Below are 25582 nucleotides of genomic sequence, written 5' to 3' on the forward strand. Positions count from 1 at the left end.
AAACTAATGTGTGTCCATGCCATTCTTTAACTTAGGACTTTGGCCAAGGCCTCCAGTACAACTTGTGCAATGCAAACTGACATTATCAAGGGAATTTAACTGAAATTTGCTTCAGTTACAAGGGCTAGTCACAGCACCAGAAAGGCATTTAGGATATGTTTTGTGCTCATCTTTTTCTAGGAATGAAGAGCTGTGTTGCTGCACCTACATTTTTATGACTTCTAACTGGAATCACAGAATTGTTTAAGTTGGAAAGACCTCTAAAATCATTGAGTCCAATAACTAAATTAGGCTGACTTAAACACTCATTTCTCAAAAATCTTTTACCTGAGTCATTAGTTCTAAAAGCAAATACCTGAGCTGTGTGTTGGTCCATGTGCATCCCAGCTTGTTCTAAAGTTTGCCTGCACCTCATCACATCCCACCCTTTCCTGACCAAAACACACTCTGCTTATTCCCAAAATATTCTGAGAAGTGTCAGTGATCATTATTTGTTTTCATGTGTTCGCAAATCAAATGATTTCCCATGGAACCTCTTTCCTGAAGAAAATTTGACCTCAAGAATTTACACGTAAAAAATCTCCACAAGAATCAGCAAATTCTTTACTTGCAGAGTTTGCAACCAGGTCTGGACACTTTGGGTACCACTGTACCCCAGTGGGTACAGTGTCAGATGGGCCAATCTTTGCTCTCTTAGCCCTTCAACTCCTAGACTATCATCTCAGAGACACTGCTAATATAATACAGACTTTGGGCTTACGAGAGAGTTAGCACTGCAGCAAGGTGGAGCAGAAGACAATGGTCAGATTGTCCAAGATGCTACTTTATGTTCCTTCCCCATAGGCCCTTTAAGTAAAATATAGGTCTTTAGGTAAAATATTCCCTGCAAAAGTAGGATGAAAGACAGAACCTGAAAACATGTATTAGCACATGTCTTTCTAAGTGACCACATCACTATTTGTGATGTGTTCCAATAAGCAGAAGGGTAATAAACACTACCTGTACTGGCTGCACAGATCTGTATTAATCATACTCAGAAACATTATCAGTAACAAAGACAAGATTTAAGTCACTTCACAGTGGCAACACAGCATTTTCTTAATAAACATTTCATTGCAGTATGTACAACCTTGTGTGGTGTGTGTGCATACCTGTGTAAGCAACCAATAAAATCAATATTCAATCCCAACTACACCTTTTGAAAGGGAAGGCTCCTCTGACTATGAAGGTGACTGCAAGAAGTTATGATTTCACACAGCATACCATGCTTGTGAGTGCCAGCAAACACAGTGTCAAGGTTAAAAAAGCTTTGATGCAGGCTCTGTTAAACAGCTGGAAAGAAAAATTTGAGCTCCCATTTTAAATACGTTTGCCTATTAATCTACTTGTCCAGAAAGACAGGTGGGGAAAATGATGTATTAATACTAATCTGGCATGATTACATTGGAATTATTAGAACTTTAATAAAAGGACATTTCAGCAATGAGTAGTGGGGAGGGAAAAGCCACCCTGCACAAATAAATGCAGAAAGGCTGGATTAAGCTCTCCCAGCACTATGATGAGAAGAATATGCAAATGAAAACATCCGAGTTGCTCTCAAACAGGAAATGAAAAACTGTAACATAACAAAAACATTTCCCAGAGCAGACATTCAGGCCCTCTGCCAGCTCTTTAAAAACACTGTTAATAAGGGTGCAGTAGCTGTTCAATATGGAAGCAGCTGTGTGAAGTGAACAAATGGCACGTTACCGGAAAACACGAAGATCAGCAAATTATTATTATTTAAAGAGAGACATAATTTTGCTCAGAAAAGATGTGCTGTCCACAGAAGCAAAAATCAAATGGCTCTTTTATATTTGCAGCTTGTGTCACATTAAGTGGAATAGGCAGCACATTGCAAGGCTTGCTAGGCCAGCTCTTCACAAATGTTTACTTCTTTAGACAAGTTAACAGCCATGCAATGACCTTGCAAAAATACTTTGCTTTGGGGTGCCACCACACCTGTACCTTTGAGGTCTTCTCTCTGTGAATGACACTAAATTCAAGCATTAAAAAAAAATCCCTCTTAGTGGCTGCTTTGTGCTATGCCAGATCTGGTAGATCTCAGCTTCATGCTGGGCAATGGCACTTTGAGGAAACAAATTTTTCAAGAACTTCTCCTCACATCAACTTCTCTGCAGAATTTACGGAATATATTTAGATTGCAAAACCCACTATGGTAGCTGAAAAAAACCAACCAACCCTAGTGTATTTAAAACCAAAGCAGATGCTGAAAGTAGTACGAAATTTGTATCTTCTCAGTCCACTTTTGTTCCATGATCTCAAGATTAACAATAAGTGACATGAACACTGCTTCACAAAGCAATGCTACATGGTCCACACATCAGGAAAGGGACAGATCCTGCTTCCCACCAAATTGTTAGATGGTAATTCCTGCCTGAGAAAATACCTGCTTTCCTGAAGATACCCCTGAGGATAAACTATTTTTTAAGGGCTGGAGCAGAATCCATCCTCAAATGTTTTCCCTTTCATCACAGTACCTGGACAGGTCTACCTCAGATTGGCATCCAAGTGCTCCACATCCGAAGAGATTTCATGCTCTTTGCAAAAATAAAAGTGTCCTGCACTTAAGAATGTGGCCTGGTGGCTGCAGTGACCTTCAGGTCAAATCATGAATGATGTCATATTAAATGAGTTCACAGCCCATCTGACACACACAATCCCTTCATGATAAAAATTCTTTTACAGCCATGACCTTTTGGATTCATCTTCCCTGTCCATTTAGACGGTGGCAGCAATAATCAACTGCTGTGCTGAAGGCCACAGTCTCTTCCTTACCTGTAATAACAATCTCTCATCGCCTATGATGGCAGCTTGGTTCCAATCAATCACCTCCGAGAAGGGCAGCTCCCATCCGTTGCTGAGCATGACCGGGACGCAGGCAGCCTGTGGGCACAGAGGCACAGCCATCGTCAGAGCTGCCCCACCACCAGGGAGGCTTTGAGCTTTCCACCAGCACCAGGATCCTGTTTGCTGCACAAGCTCAGGAGAGGCAACATGGCAAAGAACACCAGAAGCCAGAAGCTGCAGGAAGGCAGCCCAAGTGTTTATAGTTTTCCATTTTGGGGTTATTCCGATGCACTGAAAGGTGGGATTTGAATGGACAGTGGCATTTGCAATGTGGTGCTTACGCTGCCAGATGAGGGCAGAACTGTTCAATGCTGCAGATGGAATGCTGGAGAATTTAATACAAAAGAATGGCCTCCCTCGCTGCTTTGTGAACCATTTAGCAGGGAGCAACATCTCTAATTTTTACAGTATGTTGCTGACAAACCTACAGAAAATACCGATCATATTTAACTCCTGAGCACCTTTCCCACAAAGGAGTAAATCCCCTATCCTGTTTGGTATCAACTCTCCAAACAGAGGCAACTGCACAGACACAGCTCATCTGTCATCACCTGTCTACAGAAATAAGAATTGTTGTATGTCTTAAACAAAAAGCATATACATTTAATATCTATTTCATACCAGTATGATCTGTCCAAACCATTTAAACTTTTACAAGTTCTTCTGCAGAGTTTGCGAATACTTAGTAAATAGGTCAGTACTTCCATAAACAAATGATTACCACCATGTTCTGGTCAGCTCAGTCACAACATAAGATGCAAACCAAAAACCTTCTGATGTGATGAAATAACTTAGTACCAGAGGATTTTTATCAAACCTGTGCTCTGGTTCAGTTTCCTTTGCATCAAACCAAGCTTAACTGCTCTGAGTCTGGTCCAGACTAGGGTTCAGACCTCCCAAAAGATGGTATAAAGGGGAATCTTTCAGACTGCTGTACCTTCCTTGGTAATATGTATCATGCACAGCATCTTAGACTGGTCAAGTCTGCATTACAGCAGTGCTTATTATGTGTAAAGAACTGTGACCTTCTGTAAGGAAATTACATCATGCATGAAAAAAAGCCAACCAGAAAACACTTAGTAATGTATTTTCATGTTTAAAACATTCCACTAATGTGGATTAGGATTTTCAACATGACCTGGATCCAAATAAAAACTGGGAATACATCATTATTGGTGAATAATGCTAGCCTGATAGCAAAATTCTCAGATGCCTGCATTTTATCATTGACCTGGAGCCCACAAACTCTGTGCAGTGAGGTACACTCCCTGCTTTCTCCTCCTGAGGTGATGTATTTAACAGAAGTTGCATGACTTTGGGCCTAGATGAGAGAAGAGCTGAGAAGAGCTCTTTAGGAGGATCTGAAGTGACTTGTCATCTCATATAAGCCAGTCCCACATCTTTCTCTGAAGAGACTGAAGACAGAACAGCACTTTTCAGGCTATTAATCTTCTCCTTAGTAAGAGAAAGAGGCAAGTGACAGTCCAAAACTTGGATCTCAAATCTGATTGCAGGGGCGTGGGGGTTCTGTGGTTACACCTACGTGATCAGAACATGTAGGGTATCCAAGAAACCCATCAAAGGCTGGCAGACATGACACAGAATCTGCTGGAGTCTTTCTGGAGAAGCAGCAGAAAGCTAGAAGGGTTTCTGGGTAATCTGGGCTTGTAAAATGACATAATATACCTACACTCAGGTACCTGAATCCTGCTCAACACTTCAGTAAACAATACTCTCTAATAGTGGCTCAAACATTTTATGGTTGATGATGAAAAGAGATGTGATGCCATTCATTAACAGCTTTACTGTCAATGCTAGGACACTTTCCAAATGGCAAAAGAAATCCTGGTGGCAGGACCCTGTAAAGTGTGTTCATTTGCCATTTCACTGAAACCAAGAAGTGCCTCAGCAGCTCCTTCACTCCAGCCCCCAAGGAAATACAGGTGTCAGACCGAGAGGGGAGTTGCAGCACCTCACAAACTGCTCTCTGTGGCTGAGTGAAGGTCCAGGACCCCAGGAGTGAGCTGATGTTTGCAAAAAAAAAAAAAAAATAAAAAACAGTCAGACAGACTGCAGATGGAGTAGTAGGTAGGTGTCAGGTTTGACCACTGTGCTTCGCGGCCGCAGGGACTCCAGAGCCCTTTTGCATTGCCTTCTGCTGCTGGCCCATGGTAAAAAGGGGACCACCAACCAAAACATTTTTAAAAGGTGAAGGGGATTCAGGTGCTGGCCCAGACAGCATGTGAGCTCCCTGAGATCAGCTTACATCCACCTTCGTGTGAAGCTTCCATCTGGAGCTTTACCACCTCCAGGCCACCTTCTGTATGTTCAGCATCTGTATGTTCAGCACCATCTCAAAACTGGCAATGCATAACCAGGTCTGTTTTGGCTAAGTGAAAACAAAAAGCTATTTTCAGTGGACCAGGGCTTACTTGTAAAGGCCAGTATCTCCCAGGGGAAGTCTCAGAGCTTGATAAATACTGCTCTAAACTGGTCCAGCCTCTCAGCCTCACCACATCCAGGGAAACCCTTTTCCTGGAGGTAACGCAATCCAACCTTCAGATGAGTTCAGTGCTCAGCCCCTCCTGGGAAGAAGCTGCCAATTGCTCCAGAAGTATGAATAGAGGCTTTTGCAAAGTGGATTACTGTCCACTAGGGAAATGAAACACATTTCCCTCTGCCCCGCCTCCTTGCACACTGAATTGCAGCCAGCGTAGCCACGGCTTTAAACTGCAGCTCTTACCTGCAAGGCTTCCAGAAACCTGAAAGAGCCAAGCCTGCGGCCACGGGGAACCAGACAGAAAGTGGCATTGTGCAGCATTTCACGGTAATCATACCTAACAAGAACAGGGGAGAAAAGAGAAAATTCAATTAGCGGTGAGTCCTAGAGTAACTGGGCGTGAAAATGCAAACAGCTGTTGAGACACATCTGGATAAAATCATCCCCAACCAAGACTGTTCACCACCAGGTTAACTAGCTCCCTCCATGCATGTGTGTCAGCCTTCTCTCTAGCTCCTTTTTGTTCACCCTCAGGAGCAACCATGGGAGAGGGCTGAGGAGAGTGGTAATCAAACTGATAAGGAAGGAAGGAATTTTGCCTTTGCAATAATGAGCCAGTTCTATACAAACAGTGCATGACTCCTAACAACAAACTCACATTAAATATTTTAATACCCAAAGCATTGTTGCAGCACTTCTGTGATCCTGATTTCTATCCAGATTTAGTCAAAGCCATGCATAGCTGTGCTCATTTCTGCACAAGAGGTTTGTAGAAAGCAAAAAAAAAAAAAAAAAAAAATTCAAACTACGCTAAAGAAATATTTCCTTACCAAGCAGGCACTAAAAAGGGGATGGGGGGTTACAATGACTCTCTTGGTGGTTATTGTTAAGTGTGAAGACAGGAAAAAACGACCAAATTTTGGCAATTAACCAATAGCTGCAATGATCCATGCTCCTCTGAATGAAAATGCTTATAGACACTTCTGGGTTTTTTTTCTTTTCCCAATTCCATCAATCACCACAAAATCATTGACCAAAGCCACACATAAAATCCCAACAGTTTCCCGCCTGTTATTAGTGAATTGTACTTCTGGCAAACCCATAGAATTGTGAATGGCATTGACCTCATCTGAGTCAAAAGGATCCAGATTGAACACCCTCCATTCTCTGATGTGTCCTGGACTCTGCAGATACATGTTATTTTGACAGCAACTTGTAGCACTGAAATTTTTTGACACTAATAGTCTAATATTACCATGTCCTGCAGGCAGAGCAATTTTTTTTGTATGTATGTCTATGTGTACATATATACATATATACATGATCATATTTTATATACAAAGAAGTCAGGATCTGTGTTTGTATTCTCACACAGGCCAGACAGATGGGAGTAAGCCAATTTTCAATTATAAGCACTGTCTTTAGGAAGAGACATCTTGCAAAGGCCCATTTGCTTAAACAAGCGTGTATAGCTAATTTGCACAAGAAAAGGTCACTGTGAATGGATTAAGATTATCTCCACTGAGAGTAAAATAAAACCCCTCATTGCATTAATTAAAACTACAAAACAGACTTCAAAGTCCCTTTTTTCTTTTGAATCCTATCTCAACTTTGGTTAAAATACATATATACATATTCCATCTGAGTGGCAGCAATTTATTTTTCTCTGTGTGGGATAGAGATTGGCAGCCATGTCCCAGCTCACCAGTCAGCACTGACACAGCACACAGGGGAAAATATTAGGTAACTGGAATTAAAAAAAAAAAAAAAAAAATTGCCATTTTTAAGCACTCCTTTTTTACATATTGAGAGGTCTGAGGCTCATTGCTTTTATTATGTATTGTAGGACAGAAAATGTTAATAAATACTAAAAATAGAATACCCCGTAGGGCTAAAATACCAGAAGTTCCCCATCATTAGCTAGCTAAAAATGTAAAATCCTGTTAATACCATGGAATTCAACATTATCCACAAAACATTGATGGCAAAACCAGAACACAAAGGAAAGCAGAGAGTAAGGCCACTGCAAGTGAGTCTTCCATATCCCAGTGACATCCTATACTGGACACCTTCTCTTTCATATCTAACTTGGTGGTATTAGGATATATTTACAAAGGGAAAAAAAGGGATTTTGTTGACCGTTTTCCACCTGGAAACCAGTTAGCATCTTGCTCCCATTTTTGTGCCTTTTAAAACTTAACATGTGATTTATTGCTGAGCTCTGTAATAGCACAGTTCATGGTCATGAAGCAATTTATCTACATCATATATACACAGAAAGCCCCATCCTAACCTTGATGTATGGAAACAAAATTTCTACTTGCTTCAGGGAGAACCCACACGTACAGAAGGAGGAGATCCAGAGTAAAGCAATATTCATCAAGAGTAGCTGCAGTGAATGAACCACACCAGAGACTCTATTGAACAAATTTCCTTGCAATTTCAACCAAAATGCTTTAAGGTGACTCAATGGGATCTTTGAGCACAGTGATAAAGGACTGATTTCTAGTTGAAACACCTCAGAGACCACTCTAGGATCAAGCAACCATTTGAAATCCGCAAAACACAAGGTGTACTTTTACTCCTACATGTTCATGGGTAGCATGCCAAGCAACGGGAGTGCCCCGCCTTAGCTGGAGGACAGAAGATGGCCCAGTATGTTTAAATACAAATTTGGAAACACTTTTCGTGCAACACCAAATACCAAATTTCGTAGCCAGCTCCAAATACACAAACATTTCTGTCAGGCTGCAAGCATAGCTTCGTAATTAGAAGCATTGCTTGTAGAGGAAATAATTTACATGTACCAAACAGTATTTCAGAGTCAAGTTTGCAGCAGAGACCATTTCTTTTTTTTTTTTGTCAGACTGCCAGGCAGCATTTGGAGGAGACCTTGGCCCAAAAACATCACCTGGTAAATGAAACTCCAGCCCACAGGCCATGGTGAGGACAGAAGGCTCAGGGCAACTTTCAGCTTCAGACTCCTTCCCATTCAGCCCAGACAGAGCCACACACAGAGCAGCAGGTTTGAGTTCTGCCAGCACTGAAAATTGTTTATGTACAACTGGCATTTCTTCCCGCACAGAAAACATAAAGCATTACACCTGAAAGCATCTCTGCACATCCCTCAACTCAAGACTTAAAATACTTTCAGTGAAGTGAGTGAGATAATCTCAATAATTAAAGGCAGGTATCTGAGTTAAGTATTTGCTGGACTTGAAATTTCTCCTTCACTTGTCCAGGAGAGAAATTGGAATTGGCACAGACTTCCAGGAACACCCTCTCAGCTAGAGTATTGACGTTGTACATTAAGTACCAATCCAGCATCTAATGCAAATATCAGTATGGCATCAACAACAGGCTTTATTTCCCTGTCTAATCTCACCATCTCCACTGACTAATCTCAACAAAACCTCAGGGAGACAATGAAGTTTTAGAACCCCCACTGGCAACTGGAGGAGGCGCCTTAAGCTATAGAGAGAATAGTCAAGCGTTTAGAAGAGGTTCTTCCAGAGTTTCCTCTTATTCTTGTCCCCAGCAATGGGGGTTAGATCAGTTTTCAGAACTACTTATTTCCATTAGCTGGTAACATCTGAAGATGGCAGGGACATTTGTTACATTCTTCCAGTTTGCATTGCTGTGGTTTCTGCAAAATTGGAGCTGCCAGCATGTGGGGACAGCTCTCCATTACCTGCCTGTTGAGACACTCTGGTTTTACCCTGCTGTGGAGGTTTTTCAGGCTCCATAAAATCAGAGCAAAGACCAGCACTGCAGAGCACTGAGCAGGGGCCAGCCAGGCACTTCTTCCTTACTTGTGCTGCTTCGGTGTTGCACTGCTTCTGGCACTTTCCTTCCTGCAGTTTATCTTCCCTAGCATTTACTGTAGAACAGCTTTTAGAGGAATCCTCTGCTTTGCTCAGAAGGTATTTATTTCCAGAAAGCTCCAGGTTTCCACATTAGAAGACTGCCGGGGAGTGGGGGCACATGCTTATTGCTCATACATTCCTGATTCCTTCATTCTGCACGCTTGCACAGAGGTAACATTTTACTGCCAATTTTAGGGTTGGCTTGGCCTGGGTCTCAGCTGCAGCATTCAAACATGTTAAAATCCAAAATGCATATGCCTTAAAAATGACAGTTGGGTCTTCAAAACTAAAATAGCTACAGATTTAATCCAAAGCTGGCATCCCTCTTTAAGTATTAGAGGCATGTTTTATTACCTTTCAGGCTTCTTTTTGTAATGATTAAGTGTACCTTGATCACAGCTAGTACTTTTTTAGGCAGCATAAAAGAATGGCTGTATTTGCAATCAATTCTACTTTATTCACAACTTAATTGAATTATTCCCTCCCTGCCACTACCCATAGCTGAGGATACATGTTTGGCCCTATCTATCACACAGGTGTAACACTGCAATGCCATGTGGGCAATTATTCAAAGGAGAAACACTGCTCAGCCAAATGCTGAGCATTTCAACTTCTTGATCCAACACATAGCTTCTGTCTTTCCCCATCCCCCCTCTTTTTTTTTTTTTTCTTCTGATGTGCCGACCATGTCAATCAGCACATGGATTAGAAGGCTGTTTGAGATTCCTGGTTTTCCATTATCCCAAGGAGCCCCGGCAGGCTGCAGAGGCTCTGCAGTGACTAATCAGCCACGCCATACATTCCTTCCTACAGCTTAAGTATTTCCCCATGTCACTACACTGTAGAGATTATAAACTAGCCTGGGAAACATTTTCGCTACCAATTTTAGTATAAACAACTTTTTTTGAAAGCCACATCTTCATCACCACTGATTGAAGAGAGGTCTAAAAGGACTGGTAGACCAGCAATTATGTCCAGATGCAATGATTATCATGCTTTACCCAGCTATATGTCACCTGTCATGTAGGCTACGTGTTTTCTCACAGGATATCATCACTGTTCCCATTTCACAGATGGAAAACCTGAGACACAAATGACTGGTGGCTTCTCCAGCAGCTAGAGGGAAATGGGCATGCTAACCCCAGCATCCTGACCTTACTGCTTCCTCTCTGGTGATGCATCATTCACTGAAATCCAGCTGCATGTTATGTCTATTAAAATTCAGGTGGAAATACAGGAGCAGAACCCAAGCCAAAAACAACAGGTTTAACCCAAATCAAATGCAATGGGTTTAACCAGAAGTATGTATTTTAACAGTGCCACACATAATCCATCTTTTGGAAGACACTGGAGCTCATCTTTGGCAGGGAGTATCAGCACATTCCGCTGTAGATATCAGATGTGACTAGAGCTGTTTTTTTATTTCCTGAGCCAAAAATTTGTAATGGCACTTAACCAACTATGTCCAGGGCTCCCTCTCTGAATCTGCAACCCCATGAATGCATACTGCATCTTCCAGAAGTTTCTGTATCAGATGAAGTACTACAGCAAAGACAGACAGTAAACACCTGTAACACAGGGTAGACAGAGGAGTGTTTCCCAGTTTTCCAGTATACTCATTTCTAGCTATTAACCAATTGACCATTTTTCCATGTGTGAATGCTTAATGCAGATGGCTCTGAATTACTGAGAGCCTGAGAAGAAACCCCACTCAGTCACACGGAACATCTCGTTGCTTGGTTTCCATTAAGGTATGTTGGCTTTTAAATAAACTGTCAAGTAAAACTTGGCATTGAAAACACCGAGTGAGTAAGTGCCTTTGTGGAAGAGCTGACAGCTCGGCTGTGTGTCAGACAGATAGCTGCCCAAGACTGAGCTGGGAAGGCTAACGCATCCCACTTGGAAGGGTGCCGTCACTGCAAACTGCTTGCTCCTGGATTTACGGCTGCGCAACGCTTTGGGGTGAGCGGAATGCCGGTTAACCGGCTACTGGCTGGCAGTTCATCTCCTGCTCTGCAAGTGCTGGTTCTGGAATTAGAAAGTTTGGAGGTGCAAAAACATAATTGGAAAACTTTTTTTTCCCTGTTTAAAAGGCTAATTGATTTCACAGGTGTTTAATTATCATTTGCTGTGAGATAATACCTTGTAGTGCCATAAAAAATGGATTTAATTTTCGAGTGCTTGCAAAACCATTGCCAAAGCCAAGTTAGAGCAAAAGCTAGATAATTATTCTATAAATCAAACACACTGCCTCCTTTCTTTGAAATTTTTAATACTTGGCTGTAATGATATCTGACGACCTTGAAACTAACATAAAAAGGATTTTCTTGCCAAGTGCTGAAAAGCAGCCATTGGAGTATTTCTTTCAGTCTAGCTCGTTACTGCAGCCGCTGCCACCACTCTGCCCTGGCTGCTGGACTCCAAGGAGTGCTACTGTCTAACTACAGCAGCGGCAAGCACGAACAACGATTTTGGAACACAGGTAATGGCTGAGTATGGGTATGAGCACAAGCCCAACCTGAAAATTCTGCATGATTCTACTAGGCCTTGCAATGGAAATAAACTCTGCAAGCTTTCGGCAAGTAACAGCAAAATACAACTGTTTTCTCTAATCCATGACAGAATCTTTCTTTAGTTCGAAAGGTTGGATTAACAAAGAAAAACAGGGAAGTAGACTTCTCGCTTTAATGCACTGCTAAAGGAAATTTATTTTACAGTTAAGATGGACAGTAACCATTAAAACTGAAAGTGTCTTCAAAGTCTTCAGTGACATCACTGTTGGATTCAGTTCACTTCAATATTATGCAGAAAAACATTTGGATACACAAGCCGTTAAAGTCAATGTGCATTCTAACAAATAAGAATGCTCTAAAGATTTCTGTCTAAATATTTACACATAATGTCCTGTAAATCTATATGGTGCATGCAAAGCATGCACAACATTTGGATTGCAAAATACTATCAAACTGGCTCCCAGTGTAGTAGCTACACTACCCAGAACAAGTAATCTTACGCAGTAGCAAATGGGGTCTCAACAATATCATTCAATGTTTAAAGATAACAGCTTATTTAACAAGTGTACCAGAGTGGGTTTGTAAGTGGCATGTCAGAGGCAAACCTTGAAGAGATGCCTCTCCAGGCAGCATTACACCCCAGTTTCCAGCAGCCTGCTAATGGCACTGAGTAGTGCTTCTTCTAAAACCAAACACTGGCTCCTAGGCTTTGAAGTCCCCTAAGAGCACCTGTTTCAGAGCTGCACCTCGCTGGGCTGGCAGCAAGAAAACTCACACCATGCCTGAACAAGAAAAAACCATGGAAAAGCAACTGCAGTGCTCGCCTGTATCTTGTGAAGAATGTAAATGCAGCCCCACATATTACAAATTCAACTCCCTCCAGGTCACTGGGACAGCAGTGAAGATACTGATGCTCGCATGCATGGATGCATGGCCAGGAACACACGGATGCACAGCCACACAGGAAGATTTTACCTGGCCCCACCTCCCCTGCCATGCCCCTGAAGTGACAAAAACATGTACAAATCCTCTTTGTCTGAAATGTGCCCAGCTGGCACTTACTGACCACCAAGGTGCTGGACCCTTACAAGGTAAAGGTGAGATCAAGCTGTTACGATGATCCAGTGGCTCAGATCCAGTTAGCCTCTTTCTAACAGGATTCTTCCAACAATAAATTACCCCAACACTCTACATCATTATGGTACCTCTGCCTTGCCATTTTCTGGAGGTCACAAACCCCTTTTAGAATATTTTAATATAAAGGACACCAGCCTGCTAGCAGGAGAACAAAGGAGCACCTCCATTTCACTGATGAAACTGCCATGCAGCCTGAACTTGGGCTTAATCTACTCAGCCTTGTTTCTTAGTATTCTGCACGGAAAAATGAATGAGTGCGTTCATAGCAGTATCTAACTGTTGACAGTCTGCTTTGGTGTTTCAACAGGGAACTAATACCCTGGGCTGCATCAAAAGAAGTGTGACCAGTAGGTTGTGGAGATGGTTCTCCCCCTACTCCACTCTGGTGAGACCCAACCTGGAGCACTCTGTCCAGCTCTGGGGTCCCCAACACAAGAAGGATATTGACATGTCAGAGCAGGTCCACAGGAGGCCACTGAGATGATCAGAGGGCTGGAGCACCTCTCCTGTGAGGAAAGGATGAAAGTTTGGGCTGTTCAGTGTGGAGAAGGCTCCAGTGAGTCCTTATTGTAGCTTTTCAACATATAAAGGGGACTTATATGAAAGATGGGAAGAGGCTTTTTACCACATCCTGTAGTGACAAGACAAATGTAATGCTTTTAAATTAAAAGTTAATGGATTTACACTGGACATAAGGAAGAATTTTTCCAGTGTGAGGGTGATAAGGCAGATTGTCCAGAGACGCTGTGGATGCCTCACCCCTGGAAGTGCTCAAGGCCACAGTGGATGGGGCTCTGAGCAATCTGGTCTAGTGGAAGGTGTCCCTGCTGATGGCAGAGAGGCTGGACTAGATGATTTTTAAATATCCCTCCCAACCCAAATAATTCTGTAATTCTATGATAAGTATTTTTAAAATTGGGGCTATTATATTCTGTCCTTCTCAGAGTGACTTTGTTTGCACTTTAGCCTTTTCCTGGCGGCGAAGCAGTGTCAAACACTTGTCCTGAATAGCTCCATCTCCTCCCATTAACTGAACTCACATGCTGTGACAGTCCAGCAGTGAACATCTTTGAGGTAATTTCCCACTGCAAAGACAATTTTCTTATTGATTTATTGTCTAACTTAAAAAAGAAAAAAAACCAAAAAAAAAAAACCCACAGAACACCAAACCACTACTGGAATTTCAGTTATTAAAGCATCAGTTTGAATTAAAGACCTGAACAAAGAAAAATCTATATTGCATTTTCTGAACAAAGAAACAAATTTTAGATTCATCTGCCACCCACTCTAATTTTGAGATTACAGGACATACCTGAAAGCCTCAGCATGCAGAGATATAAAAGACTTATTGTGAGATCTTTCACCTGTCAACACACCTGTTGGCTCTGAAGTTCATGACTGCTACCTGCCTGTCAAAAAAATAAAAGGCCCCAAATCTTTCTTAATTATTTTAAAATAGCTCTTTATTAAAAACTTGAGGTTAAAAAATGCTGAAGAGGATCAGCTTCCCAGAGTTTTACCCTTCAGTATCTGCAGTTACCAACCGTTTTAACTAACCTAGAGACAGAAAAGGCTGATTACAATCCCCGGAAGGTAAAATATGGATTAAATCAGTGTTCTGCACCCATTTATGCCACAGTCCAATAACTGGACCCAGCAGAGACCAGAGGACTCCATTGTAAAGAACACCATCCTCTCCAGTAAGCTGCCCATAGGACTGGGACTTCAGCAGGACAGTAGAGAAAGTACAACCCCCAGAAGATCGAATTAGAAGGGGTTATAGTTTCTATTCTTGCTCTGAATGTCTGGCTGAGCTCTTTACCAAACGATTTAGAATAGTCCTTATGAAGCTTATAATTTTCTATTCAGCTCCACAGATTTTCCCATTACGGCTATCGAGCTCCTAAGTGGCTTGTTGGCATCTTTAAAAGTTATAGTCCTCCAGACACAACATCTAAAAATGGAAAGCAAAGATGATGTGCAATGCTGGCTCTAATTATGCAGGAGTTCATTTCTGTGAATGACTGGATTTGTTTCCAAAAAAACAAAGAGGGACTTTACACAGAACTGCTGGCAGAGCCCCATGTTGTCTAGGCATGCTGACCTAAAGTGTGACCATGCTTGGAGGAGAAAGTAGCTCAGCAAATCCAAGGAACAACTTTGAATGAAATAGAGAAGTGATTTTTCACTCATACAGAGTCAGCTGCAGCTCAGTCCCCGGGAGCAGTACACCACAACACATCAAGATACTTCAGTATTTTGGTTGATTATTAATTCTTCTACTTGCCTTCATCTCAGGACCTCCAAGTATTTTCTTTCTTCTTTCTATAAATGAGACAAAGCTACCTCAAAAATAGGTATTAGGAAACAAAGTGGGGAAGGGGGAACAACCCTAATTCTGTGTATTTTGATTTTGTAGCTCTCAATTTTAGGGTGAAATCCCAGCACTGTTAATAGTCCAGGTTGGTTCCCACTGGCTGTCAGCAAGTGCTGATCTTCTGGACTTCATGAGGACTAACTTCTGCAATAATGCAGAGCAGGAGTGTGAACTCTGGAAGGTCAGGAAATGACAATTTTTTTCCCTACTGCAGTCAACAGTGAGTATTAAAATTATTTTCATTTTCTAAAGGAGAGTAAAGAGCATATAGCAGGAAAATGCACTGATAAATGTTTTTGGTGATGCCTCCTATTCCCATTCACAGATTTGCCAACATAAAGCTAAATCAGGCCATGCCATGTGCAGTTTGAGAACCAGGACTGTGCTTCACTGAGTGGCCAGGTAAAATGGAATCTGTCACTCTGCAGATCTGCTCTTTCTCTGTGCTTGCTCACTTCTGCTGACTACAGTAAAATCTAAGTTTTCTGTTATTTGTTTTTCTCAGCAAAAAAGGCATCCATAACTAGTGCACAGATCCTCTTTATTTCTGCATCACCAAGTGCCCTTTGGAGCCAGACTCTCCTCTCCTACTCAGCCAGAGTGAGCTGCATGCCATTAAGTGTAAGTTTAGAATTGCAAATTGCTTTTATTAGGTTTTTTTTACCTTTCACAGTGTTGTTGAGGCAACTCCAGTGGTCTTCAGTTGATGCTGAACCAGAGCAGGGTGTCTATATTACATTCAGTAAGGCTGGAAAGAGTTTTATCCACTTTCAAAGGTAGAAGAGATAATTGTTTCAAACTGAAAGAAGCTAAGTTTAGATTGGATATAAGGAAGAAATTTTTTACTTTGAGGGTGCTGAGACACTGGAATAGGCTGTCCAGGGAAGTTCAGGATGCCCCATCGCTGGAAGTGTTCAAGGTCAGACCAGCTGGAGTTTTGAGCAATCTGATCTACTGAAAGATGGCCTGTCCACAGCAGGGGATTGGACTAGATGACATCTTAAGATCCAACCCAAACCTTCCTACAGTTCTATAATTCCCCATTGTGACATACAGGACTTTTAGGCAAAACTGCTGTGTAAAAAACCCCAGAAGCATGTTGGCATCCATGCATACTTACATGCACACACTTCCACACCATTTACAAAGGACTTTCATCTGGAAATCACTGATGCATGTGCTTAGCCTTCTCCTGCCTGACCCTGCCCTGACACAAAACAAACATCACATATGACTTTTGCAAAATTACTTTTTCAAAAATCAAGGCCCATTTTGAGAACAAAGTTACAGGAATAACTAACCACAGCAAACTGAAGGAGAGCTCTTCTCAAGCATGCAGAGCAAGAAAACCAGTCTGCAAATGCTAAATGCCAAACACTACCTAAACCAGACCACTTTGTAACTCTGAGCGCTGCTCTCACTCTGCTCCTGAGAATCCCACAGACATACCTGCTGATTGCCTGACTGCTCACATCTGCACCTCCAGAGCCTAACTGCAGTGCCAGGTACGTGATCTATGTTGGGCCCAAGACTATGAGCTGCAGATGGTGTTTCCACATCCCTACTGATGCCCACTCCTGCCCCCGGTGCTCAGCACCGCACAGAATCATGTTTCGCCTTTTTAGCATTCCTGCCCCGCTGGGCAGTGTTTGCCTGAACGTGCTACGTCTGTTTGCAAGCTAATAAATTATTTACACAAACTATTCAGGCATAGCAGCAAAGATATAAAACATTTATCAGAAAAAGGAACAGTTTGTTATTTTTAAATAATTATGTTTCTTTAAAGAAACCAACAAATTCAGTTGTCTCAGAATTACTTACTAGATTCTGCAGACTTGAAAGGACTTCCTCTTTTGCAGAGAGGCACCTTCCACTCCAAATGAAGCTTTAACTATCAGAAATTTTATGCCTCAGCAAGGAAATCTAAAGCTGGTAGGTTTTGTAGCCAGAACCCCAATGAGAAGCACAGATCAGGTTAGGCATATGTTGGCACCTTCTCCTGTGATCTGCCAAACACTGAAGCACTTCACACGAGCTGCAGGAGAGCAGGGAACCCCCAAGTGTATTTGCAACTCTGCTCTGTGGTCAGTAGCCAAAGCACACCTGCACCACACTTACACCAGGGAGCAGCTCCACCAGCCCCAGCCCTGGAACACTGCCAGACACCTTCTCCAGCCCCACTGGGAAGTGTGCAGGGCCAGAATGACACTGCCTGGCCCTTTGCTCTCTCCCTGCCCAGCCTTTTTATATTTCCTCCAGCACAGAAGGTGCAAGGACAAATGGAAAGGGAAAGGCATCAGCATGCAAGTGCTCAGAGAGACCTATGATCTGGTGCTCTTCGCAGATTGCCAAGGAAAACATGACTGTCCAGACAAAAGGCTTTACGAGAGGATGCCAGCAGTGATGAGATTAGTCAGAGGAACAACAGCTCTTCAGCCAAATGCTAACAGCCAACAGATGGAGCGTAAAAGTGTTGACTGTAAGAGAGGCCATACGATGATGCATTGCAACATGCAACTGGACTGCTTTTTTATACAGGTGTGGTAATATTGGTATGAGTGTTAAAATATTTAATATTATTTTTGAAATTCCAGTGATAAGCACAGAGCATGTGAAAAGACATCTGTAAAAGAGGCTTCTCTGTCAGGGCAAATTCAACCTCCTACCTCTCAAAAACCATAATTGCACCACCCTGTGCTAGTGAGAGACCAGGCTGCACAGCTCCCAGCTGAGTCCAGGTTTTGTGTGTTGTGTCCCCCAGGGGTATAAACAAGACCTCGAGCTCTCCCTGCAAACTTCCGAGCAGCTGTTCTCCCCTAGCTCCCCCTGTCAGACTCCAGATGGGCTGTGATACAGGCATTTTCCTACAGCAGTGCCTCAAATCACATGTTAGATGTGTCAGCAATTTTTGCCAACATTGGAGGCTAAAAAGGTGCAGACCTGGAGCAGGGTTCTGGAGCATCCTCATGTAGCACAGACATCTTTTACCTACTGTTTAAGAGACTATAAAATGCAGTAAACCAAAATATAATGCTTGGCATCTGAAACAAAACATTTACCTTAGAAAGGAGCAATTCTGTATAGGATTAGAGGGTCATTGTGGACAAGCAGCTCAAGGCTGTTACAGAAGAGCAAATGAATCCTTAGATACATCAACCATGTACACACTGAGAAGAAATTGTCTCTTTGTACCTGCAGCCAGTGAGGCAGACACCAGAAAATGCGCTGCGCTAATATCCTCACATTTTATTAAGATGGTGAATAACTGAAGACAGTCAAAAGGGACAGAGAAGTTATTTAAGGGACTATAGTAAACACCCTTCTGAAAGAGACTGAAAGACCTCAGCTTGTTCGGCTTATCAGAGAGAAGAGGAAGAAGTGGCTTGATTACAGCACATAAGTGGCTCTACAGGGAGAAAAATAAAAGGAAGCAAGAGTTCTTCAACCTGCTGAAAAAGGGCACAACAAGAATCAAGAGGTGGAAGTTAAAAGTGAAACAAACATCAATAGAAATCTGTACTAATGCCCGGCACTGAAGGTATTTTAAGCACTGAACCAAATTGCCAGGAGCGATGGTGGCTCCTCCATTAAATGATCTCCTGAAATCGGAAGGAAGTGCTTAGCCGGAGCACACGCTGTAACTCATCCCGCTTTACTGGACGCAGCACGGGGTAAAGCGGGTGACACGGAATGGGCTGTGCAGATCAGACACAGTAATCTCCTGGTCCATCTGGCCTTCCATTTTCTGTAAAAGCGACTAGTATCTGGTGCTTTTTCACAGTCCTGAGCTCAGAACCTCTACCTCCAATATTCCATCATGTAAACTTCATCCAATTACATTAGTACTGAAATGCCTGGGGGTATCTTCTGATAAGCAGCCCAGGCACTACTTAGATCGCTTTACTGGAGGTACAACAAATTCTTTAAGACTAAATAACAACAGCCTACACCTGATAACAATAACCTTCAGGATTTTTCTATTTCACACCAACACATTCAACTTACTCAAGAATTACTTGTCTGATGAATGGACAGTTAAAAACGTGGGTTTTTTTCTTTTTGTACTGAGATCAGTATTATATTTCTATAGATCTCAACTGGTTTCATTCCTATAAAACTCTCCACAAGACTCTTCCGCAAGGATGATCATTCCAAACAAAGTATCAAGGTTGATTATCAAATTGGCAAATTTAAGAAAGGCATCCATAAATTAGCAGAGAAGAAGGGGGAAAAAATCCAAACCAATAAATGATTATGCCTAGATGGAAATTTTAAAATTATCTTCTTTCAATGGATTACTGAAGCCCTCCCGAGTTTATCTGCAGATACTGGAAACATGAATGGATAAATGTGGAAGCCTAGGGATTAGCAAAGTCATTAACACAATCACATTTTCCCTATGTGGAACATTTTCTTTTCTCCTCCCTCTGCCTTTCAAAGGTTTATGAGCTCTGTCTAGTAATGCAGCCAGTTTTTCTACAAAACCTACCAAGACCTTTGTAATTTCATCAGTGTAATCTCATCAGGGAAGATCAGTGTTTATTATCTTTTGCACTGAAACGTCCTGTTTAAAACTAGTTTCTCATAATGAATTAATATTCTACAGTGGGAGATTTGCAGAAATGAAGAAAGAATGAGAAATAAATTTGAAGGCAGCTCCTTCCTTGTTTTATCATCCCCCAGGTTAGTTTGTGTTCAGAGGGAAGGAATGTCTGAGCACTGCAGTCACACCTCTCAAATACAGATTTTTGGTTTATACCTTCCTCTGCTTTGGGCTTTCTTGCCCTGCTGAGTAAATACATCTCTGGCAGAAACCTGAGCAGGCAAGGAGATGTGCGGTTTGTGCCTTGCCCACACCATGACATCTTGAGCTGGCTGTGGTTTCCACAGGTGTCTCCCAGCTCTCAGCCAGCACAGAAAGCAGCCTCTCAGCCCCTCCTCCTTCAGCTGACAGGTTCAGCATGGTTCTGTGGTGACCTTTTCCACGGAGTTTTGAAGGATAACATAATTGCTGCCTCAGCAGATTCCCCAAGAAATTCATGAGAGAGCCTTCAGCTCCAGTTTTGTGAGGAATCTGGAAAAAATTAGGCCTTTAAAGTGACACACGACCTTACTGTCTGTCCCAGTGCTGCCACAAATGTCAAAAGCCTCAGCAAACGCTGCTTGAATCAGAGATTTGACAAAAGCCCCATAGAGAAGTTATGGAGGATGATGTTAACCCATTACTCTGTGAATTCCATCATAGCTGGTAAGTTTTGGGTCTCTCCTCATGCCCAAGACTCCTGACAAATATACAAATTCATTTTTGCCCAAGGAACCAGCACACTGTGCATTCAGATGAATGCTGCAGGGAAACGTTCATGGTCACCCTCCATAGCTGTTTATACTTATCACAGCTGCAAACCCACAGTCTCTTAGCCTCAGCTCTCAATGCATCTACACTCTTATTCGCAAGAACATAACTAATCTGCACATGCTACATCTGGAGGGAAGAGCAGCTCTGTCTGGACTGGAAGACAGACTGTTCCACAGCATCCCAGGCATGGATGGTGGTGTAGTGCTGCCTTGCCAGCAATACAAACCAGATCCCACTAGAAGTGAGTACCTGTCTCAACCTGTCTCGATAAGCCCTGCTGCACAAGAGAGGGAAGAAGTGCCGAGGTCAGAAGGGAGCAGGCTCAGGAGACAGCCAGATGCTGCGTAGGAACAGGAGCTCCCTGCCTGCGAAGGAAGAGCTGGGCTCTGGGGTTAACCGGGATTGAAAGGCCAAGCACTCAGCAGAGACATCCCTGTGGGCTGCCTGGGCCCCGACAGTGGCTCCAGCCACGCAAGGTTCTTACCCGCACATTGCAGTCATGCTGCCCTCAGGGGCCAGCCCAGATGCTCTCATAAATTAGTGCACTGAGGTCACCACGGCCAGGTTTTTCACATCCCAGTCTGCAACAGCCCTGCTAAAAGCTGCGCTCTCTTCCTGAAGGCATGTGGCTGCTGAGAGCAGTCCCAGGCCAAGGACACACGGCGCCTGTGCCCAGAGGCCCCGTGGCCTCCTTTGGTGCCTCCTGCACAGAGCCACAGTGCAGCTGTGGGCATCCCCTGCAACCTCAGCCATGGAGCTTCAGCCTCTGGAGTTTCAAAAATCTGCCTGTAGTTTTCACACAGCGACAGCAGCAAGGCTTTTACTTTGCCCTGTCCACCGCTTAGAAAAATACACCAAGGTCAAAGAAAGAACATGACTTGAAGGTTCTTCCCAGCAGCATCAGGGTCTTGGTGCCTAACAGAGGTTACGCCAGCAGGAAAAGCACTTCTGCCTCTGACGTCTGTATTGTGACCCTGAACAGCCAGCACCGGGCGAGTTCTATGCGTAGCCTGAGGTCTGTTTGTAAAATGATCGATGACGCACACAAATGGCCTCTTGTTTGTCTTACTGTACACTGCAAATATTGCTTTTAACGATGAGGTTTTTGCCAAATGGTTCTGAACACACCCAAAATGGGATCCTGGAGATAAAACTGCAAAAACAAAATAATGTGATCACCAGGTGTCTTTGAGGAGGGACCAATCAACGTCCTCTGGTTTGGGCTTAAACTGCAGTACTGTTTCAGCAGAGCTGGAAAGTTGGATGCAAGCTGAAAATCCTCTCCTACTCAGCTTCTGGACCAACTCAAGCCCTTAAAATTTGAATTCCCTCAGTTTCCAAAGAAGATCTACTCAGAATTTGTTTTTGAAGGGGTCTAAGCCAATAGTGAATACACAAGTGCTGATTTTGGTAAGCAAAATCTCTGCTTTTACCAATCAGTAAAAATCAATCGGTGGTTACTATGTGATTGTACTATGTCTGTCCCCAAACTGAGCAAAACTGAATTCATGCCTCTGTAAAAAATCAGCTGCAAAAGGCCTGTAAGAGGAAGGGAATTATTCTCCATCCGAGCCCTCTCCTGAGGTCAGGTGGATGATGTTGGCCAGATTCTGCTCTCAGTTACTCTGGTGTGAATCTCAGCGGAGTTGCTCTGGATTTACACCGACGTAGCTGAGAAAAAAACCTGCCCCGTCAGTTTTCCTTCTTCGGTGACTGTTCTTCTAAATCCTGGGCTCCATCTTAGACCTGCTTCTTCTTATGAGTTGCCTGACTTCACCACGACACCAGCTGGCACCTCTCTGCTGATCTGCCAGTGTTTAGTTCAGAGGATTTCCAGACAGCTTCCCGGATACTCTTAGAAAAAAAAGCAGTTCAAGAGGTACCTTGCCTATTCTGAGTGCAGTCATTCAGCAAACAGGTCCAAATGCCTCTGCCTGTGCCCCAGAAAAAAATCAGCAGTACCACAGAAATTGGAGTTTAATGTTCTGCATTTAAAGCCGAGAGTTTTTTTAATCTTTGGCACTTGTGAAAGGCTGTTTTCCACAAAACTGAGTGATAAAACCCTACAAGAAACACTCATCCCCAAACTATCTGTGTGGCTTTTGCACACATCTGTTTCTCTCCTGTCCTCAAGAGATGTCTCAAATCTAATTAACCAATTAATTTGCAAATATATTGTAATTTATTCAAGACAGATTTTCTTAGTGTTAAATTATCTGACAGTGAACCATACGCTGTACACAGGAACAGGACTTCATTAAAATACCAAAGGTTACACAAATGGAATAAAAATTATATTTGTACTACAGTCAGCACATACTTATATCCCCTAATGAGAAAATGTGTTTGTATTTCCCTATTTCTAATTTGTTTTTGCATGTTTGGTGCAAACCTGCGGTTAATACATTTGCTACATAACTACTACACCTAGTGTGGAAACATGAATATCCTGAGAGGTTTCCATGGCCATTAACTAGCAACAGAATTTAAATACACAAATAATCCACTGTCAGCATTAGTAAAACTCTTCTCTCAGCCCAAGCAATGCCACAAGCTCATTTGTTACTGAGAATTACATCCACGTCCCTGATCAGCCTCACTCCTCCTGCCTCCCTCCGCAGGAAGCACCTTGGCTGAGAAACCTCAAGTTCTAATTGACAGCACTTGTGCAAAGTGAGTCTAGAGGAAAAAGCTGACATCTTGTTCTTGATTGTTGCATTGAGCTGCGTTTTCTTTTCTTTTTTCCCCTTTTGCAAACTCAGGGTCTGTGTGGGTACAAGTTCCAACAGCTGGTTTCAATCCTGCCAGCTACCGGAGAGATTGTATCATTTACCATTGCATGGCATCAGTCACAGCTCCACTTGACCTCAAAAGCACAGGAGATGCACTGCTATGCTCAGTAATAACCACCCAACAACAACAATCACAAAAAAACCCTTCCCTATTTATTAACTCCCCAAGAATTTTATTATACAGTGTTAGCACAAACAAAAAATACTCTGCCAGTGTATACTGGGCACAAAATTACTTCTTGAAAACATTAATACCAAACAGCTGGTTTTTTTGCTTGACAAGCAACTCAGGATTTTTATTATGGTTCATTACATTCCAGTTGCACCACAGTCAAGTAAGACCAAGCTACAGTTCTTCTAGGTGTACATAAAGGACTGCTCCTCTACTGAAAGGCACACTAACTATATCTATAATTCATCCAAAAATCTGGGACTTCCCCTGTCACAGAGCAGATCAGTGACCGGGCTAGAACAGCAGGCAGATCCCTCAGCACTGCAAACCCTGGGCTGTCGAGATGCATCCAAGCCTGTTCTCATGCCACCAGGGCTATGTGCTCTCAGCATGCTCCATAAATTCAGTACTGCTCACGGCTGCAGGCACCAGAGCACCAGGAATCCATCAGTGGCAGCGTTTACCCCTTGGAAAGGGGCTGGGGGCTGCAGGGGACATGGCAACTCCCATGGGGTTTGACAGCCGAGTGGGATGGTCTCAGCAGGAGTTGAGACTGCTGGCAGCATTCTTCTTAATTAAAGAAAAGGAGTAAGTGCAGACAGCTTTTCTGGGGGTGGGTGAATTAGGTCGGAAGACCAGTAAAGCTGCTGAAGAACGACACCTCTCTCTTGGGGCACACTTTCAGTTTTAAAACTACACTTTCCACATTTTTATCCACTTATTTTTAGCAGCAATATTTAAGGCAAGTACATAAGGAGGCAGAAGTGCCCTACCTGCCTCCAACTCCTTATATTTAATTTTTAAAGTGTTTACTTTGAGCATGGAGTGACCTGGAGGAGGGGACAACTGGAAAAGTGACTGACCGCAGGTGACTGGATGTATAGCGAGAAGTATAGCAACTGTCAGAAGGGCAAGAAAAATATGAAAGCAATAGGATGAAGGAAGACGAAAGGACCATTCGAGCTTAGTGGTAGGTTATGAATGGCACTGCTCAGGCAGCCACGAATGCTCCTACAATAGAATCTGGTCTGGGTCCAAGTATGGCTAATGAGAAGGAGCAGAAACAGTTTCCCAAAAAGAAAGCAAGTGTTTAAGTTTGGGGATGAGAGCAGAGCCAGTCCGATGTGGAATGCACAACAACTAGAAATACAAAGCAGAGGCACTTGGCATTCCCATTTGTTTTTAGCTGTACAATAAGAACAGCCAATTTTAAAAAATGGATTTAAAGCACTCTAAGTTTTTTTCCCACTCCAAAGATTATAAATAAGACATGGAACTAATTGTCTCTAAATATAATTCAGGCCAGGAACTTCTGGGAGATCAGAGAAAGGATAAGCAATAAATAACATGACTATCATGGCTACATTATATTTCACACAAAATGAGTGAGGGATGCTTAAACTAAGTCTGCAGTGTACCTTGGACTGGAGGTGTGGGGGAAGCTGAACCTTGAGGAAACTATTTTATAATCATCCCTTAGGGACTGTACGGCCTTCCTCACATGCCAGTACTGACCACAGCCAGAGGCTGGAGGAGGCTGCCTACAGATGTCAGCTGGCAAGGAAACAGATCCTTCAGGAGAATCAGAGGAACCCTCTCCCACACCTGCAGAAGGAAGGATATGGAGAGGAACAGATGGAAAACAAGTTGTGGGGGACTGAGAAGCACTGACAGTCTGAAACTAGTTTTAATTCCTGTTCATAGTCATTTCCTTCACAGCTGCAGGTAAAGACTGCAGAAAGCAAGCACACAGAGTACAGGGCCAGGAGCACAAGGGGAGGCTTTGGCAGTGAGGTGAACTGTTTGAATTTGTTATTGTGGCCCATTATGTCAGGAGGACCTGTCTGCATGGCTTGACATAGCCGATTATTTCTTCAAAAAGCTTTCAAATTAATTTATTTTTGCTCATATCCAAATCAAAGAATTAAGCAGTGCAGCTATTTATTCGCTGACTGCAGT

At 42.8% G+C, this 25582-nt stretch overlaps 1 protein-coding gene across 1 annotated transcript in view; it reads right to left on the reverse strand.

Annotated features, from left to right (window-relative positions):
- The window catches only part of EXT1 (exostosin glycosyltransferase 1), a 178626-nt gene that overhangs the window by 19977 nt on the left and 133067 nt on the right, over positions 1-25582 (reverse strand). Inside the window, exons 2-3 of the mRNA XM_085053445.1 lie at positions 5654-5747; positions 2839-2946 (exon numbers count right to left, since the gene is read on the reverse strand). Of these exons, the coding sequence (XP_084909571.1) occupies positions 2839-2946; positions 5654-5747 (202 nt within the window). The remainder of the gene's footprint in view (positions 1-2838; positions 2947-5653; positions 5748-25582) is intronic.

The sequence above is a fragment of the Lichenostomus cassidix genome, chromosome 2 (assembly GCF_008360975.1).
Source record: "Lichenostomus cassidix isolate B80296 chromosome 2, HeHo_3.0, whole genome shotgun sequence".
NCBI classification, from domain to species: domain Eukaryota; kingdom Metazoa; phylum Chordata; class Aves; order Passeriformes; family Meliphagidae; genus Lichenostomus; species Lichenostomus cassidix.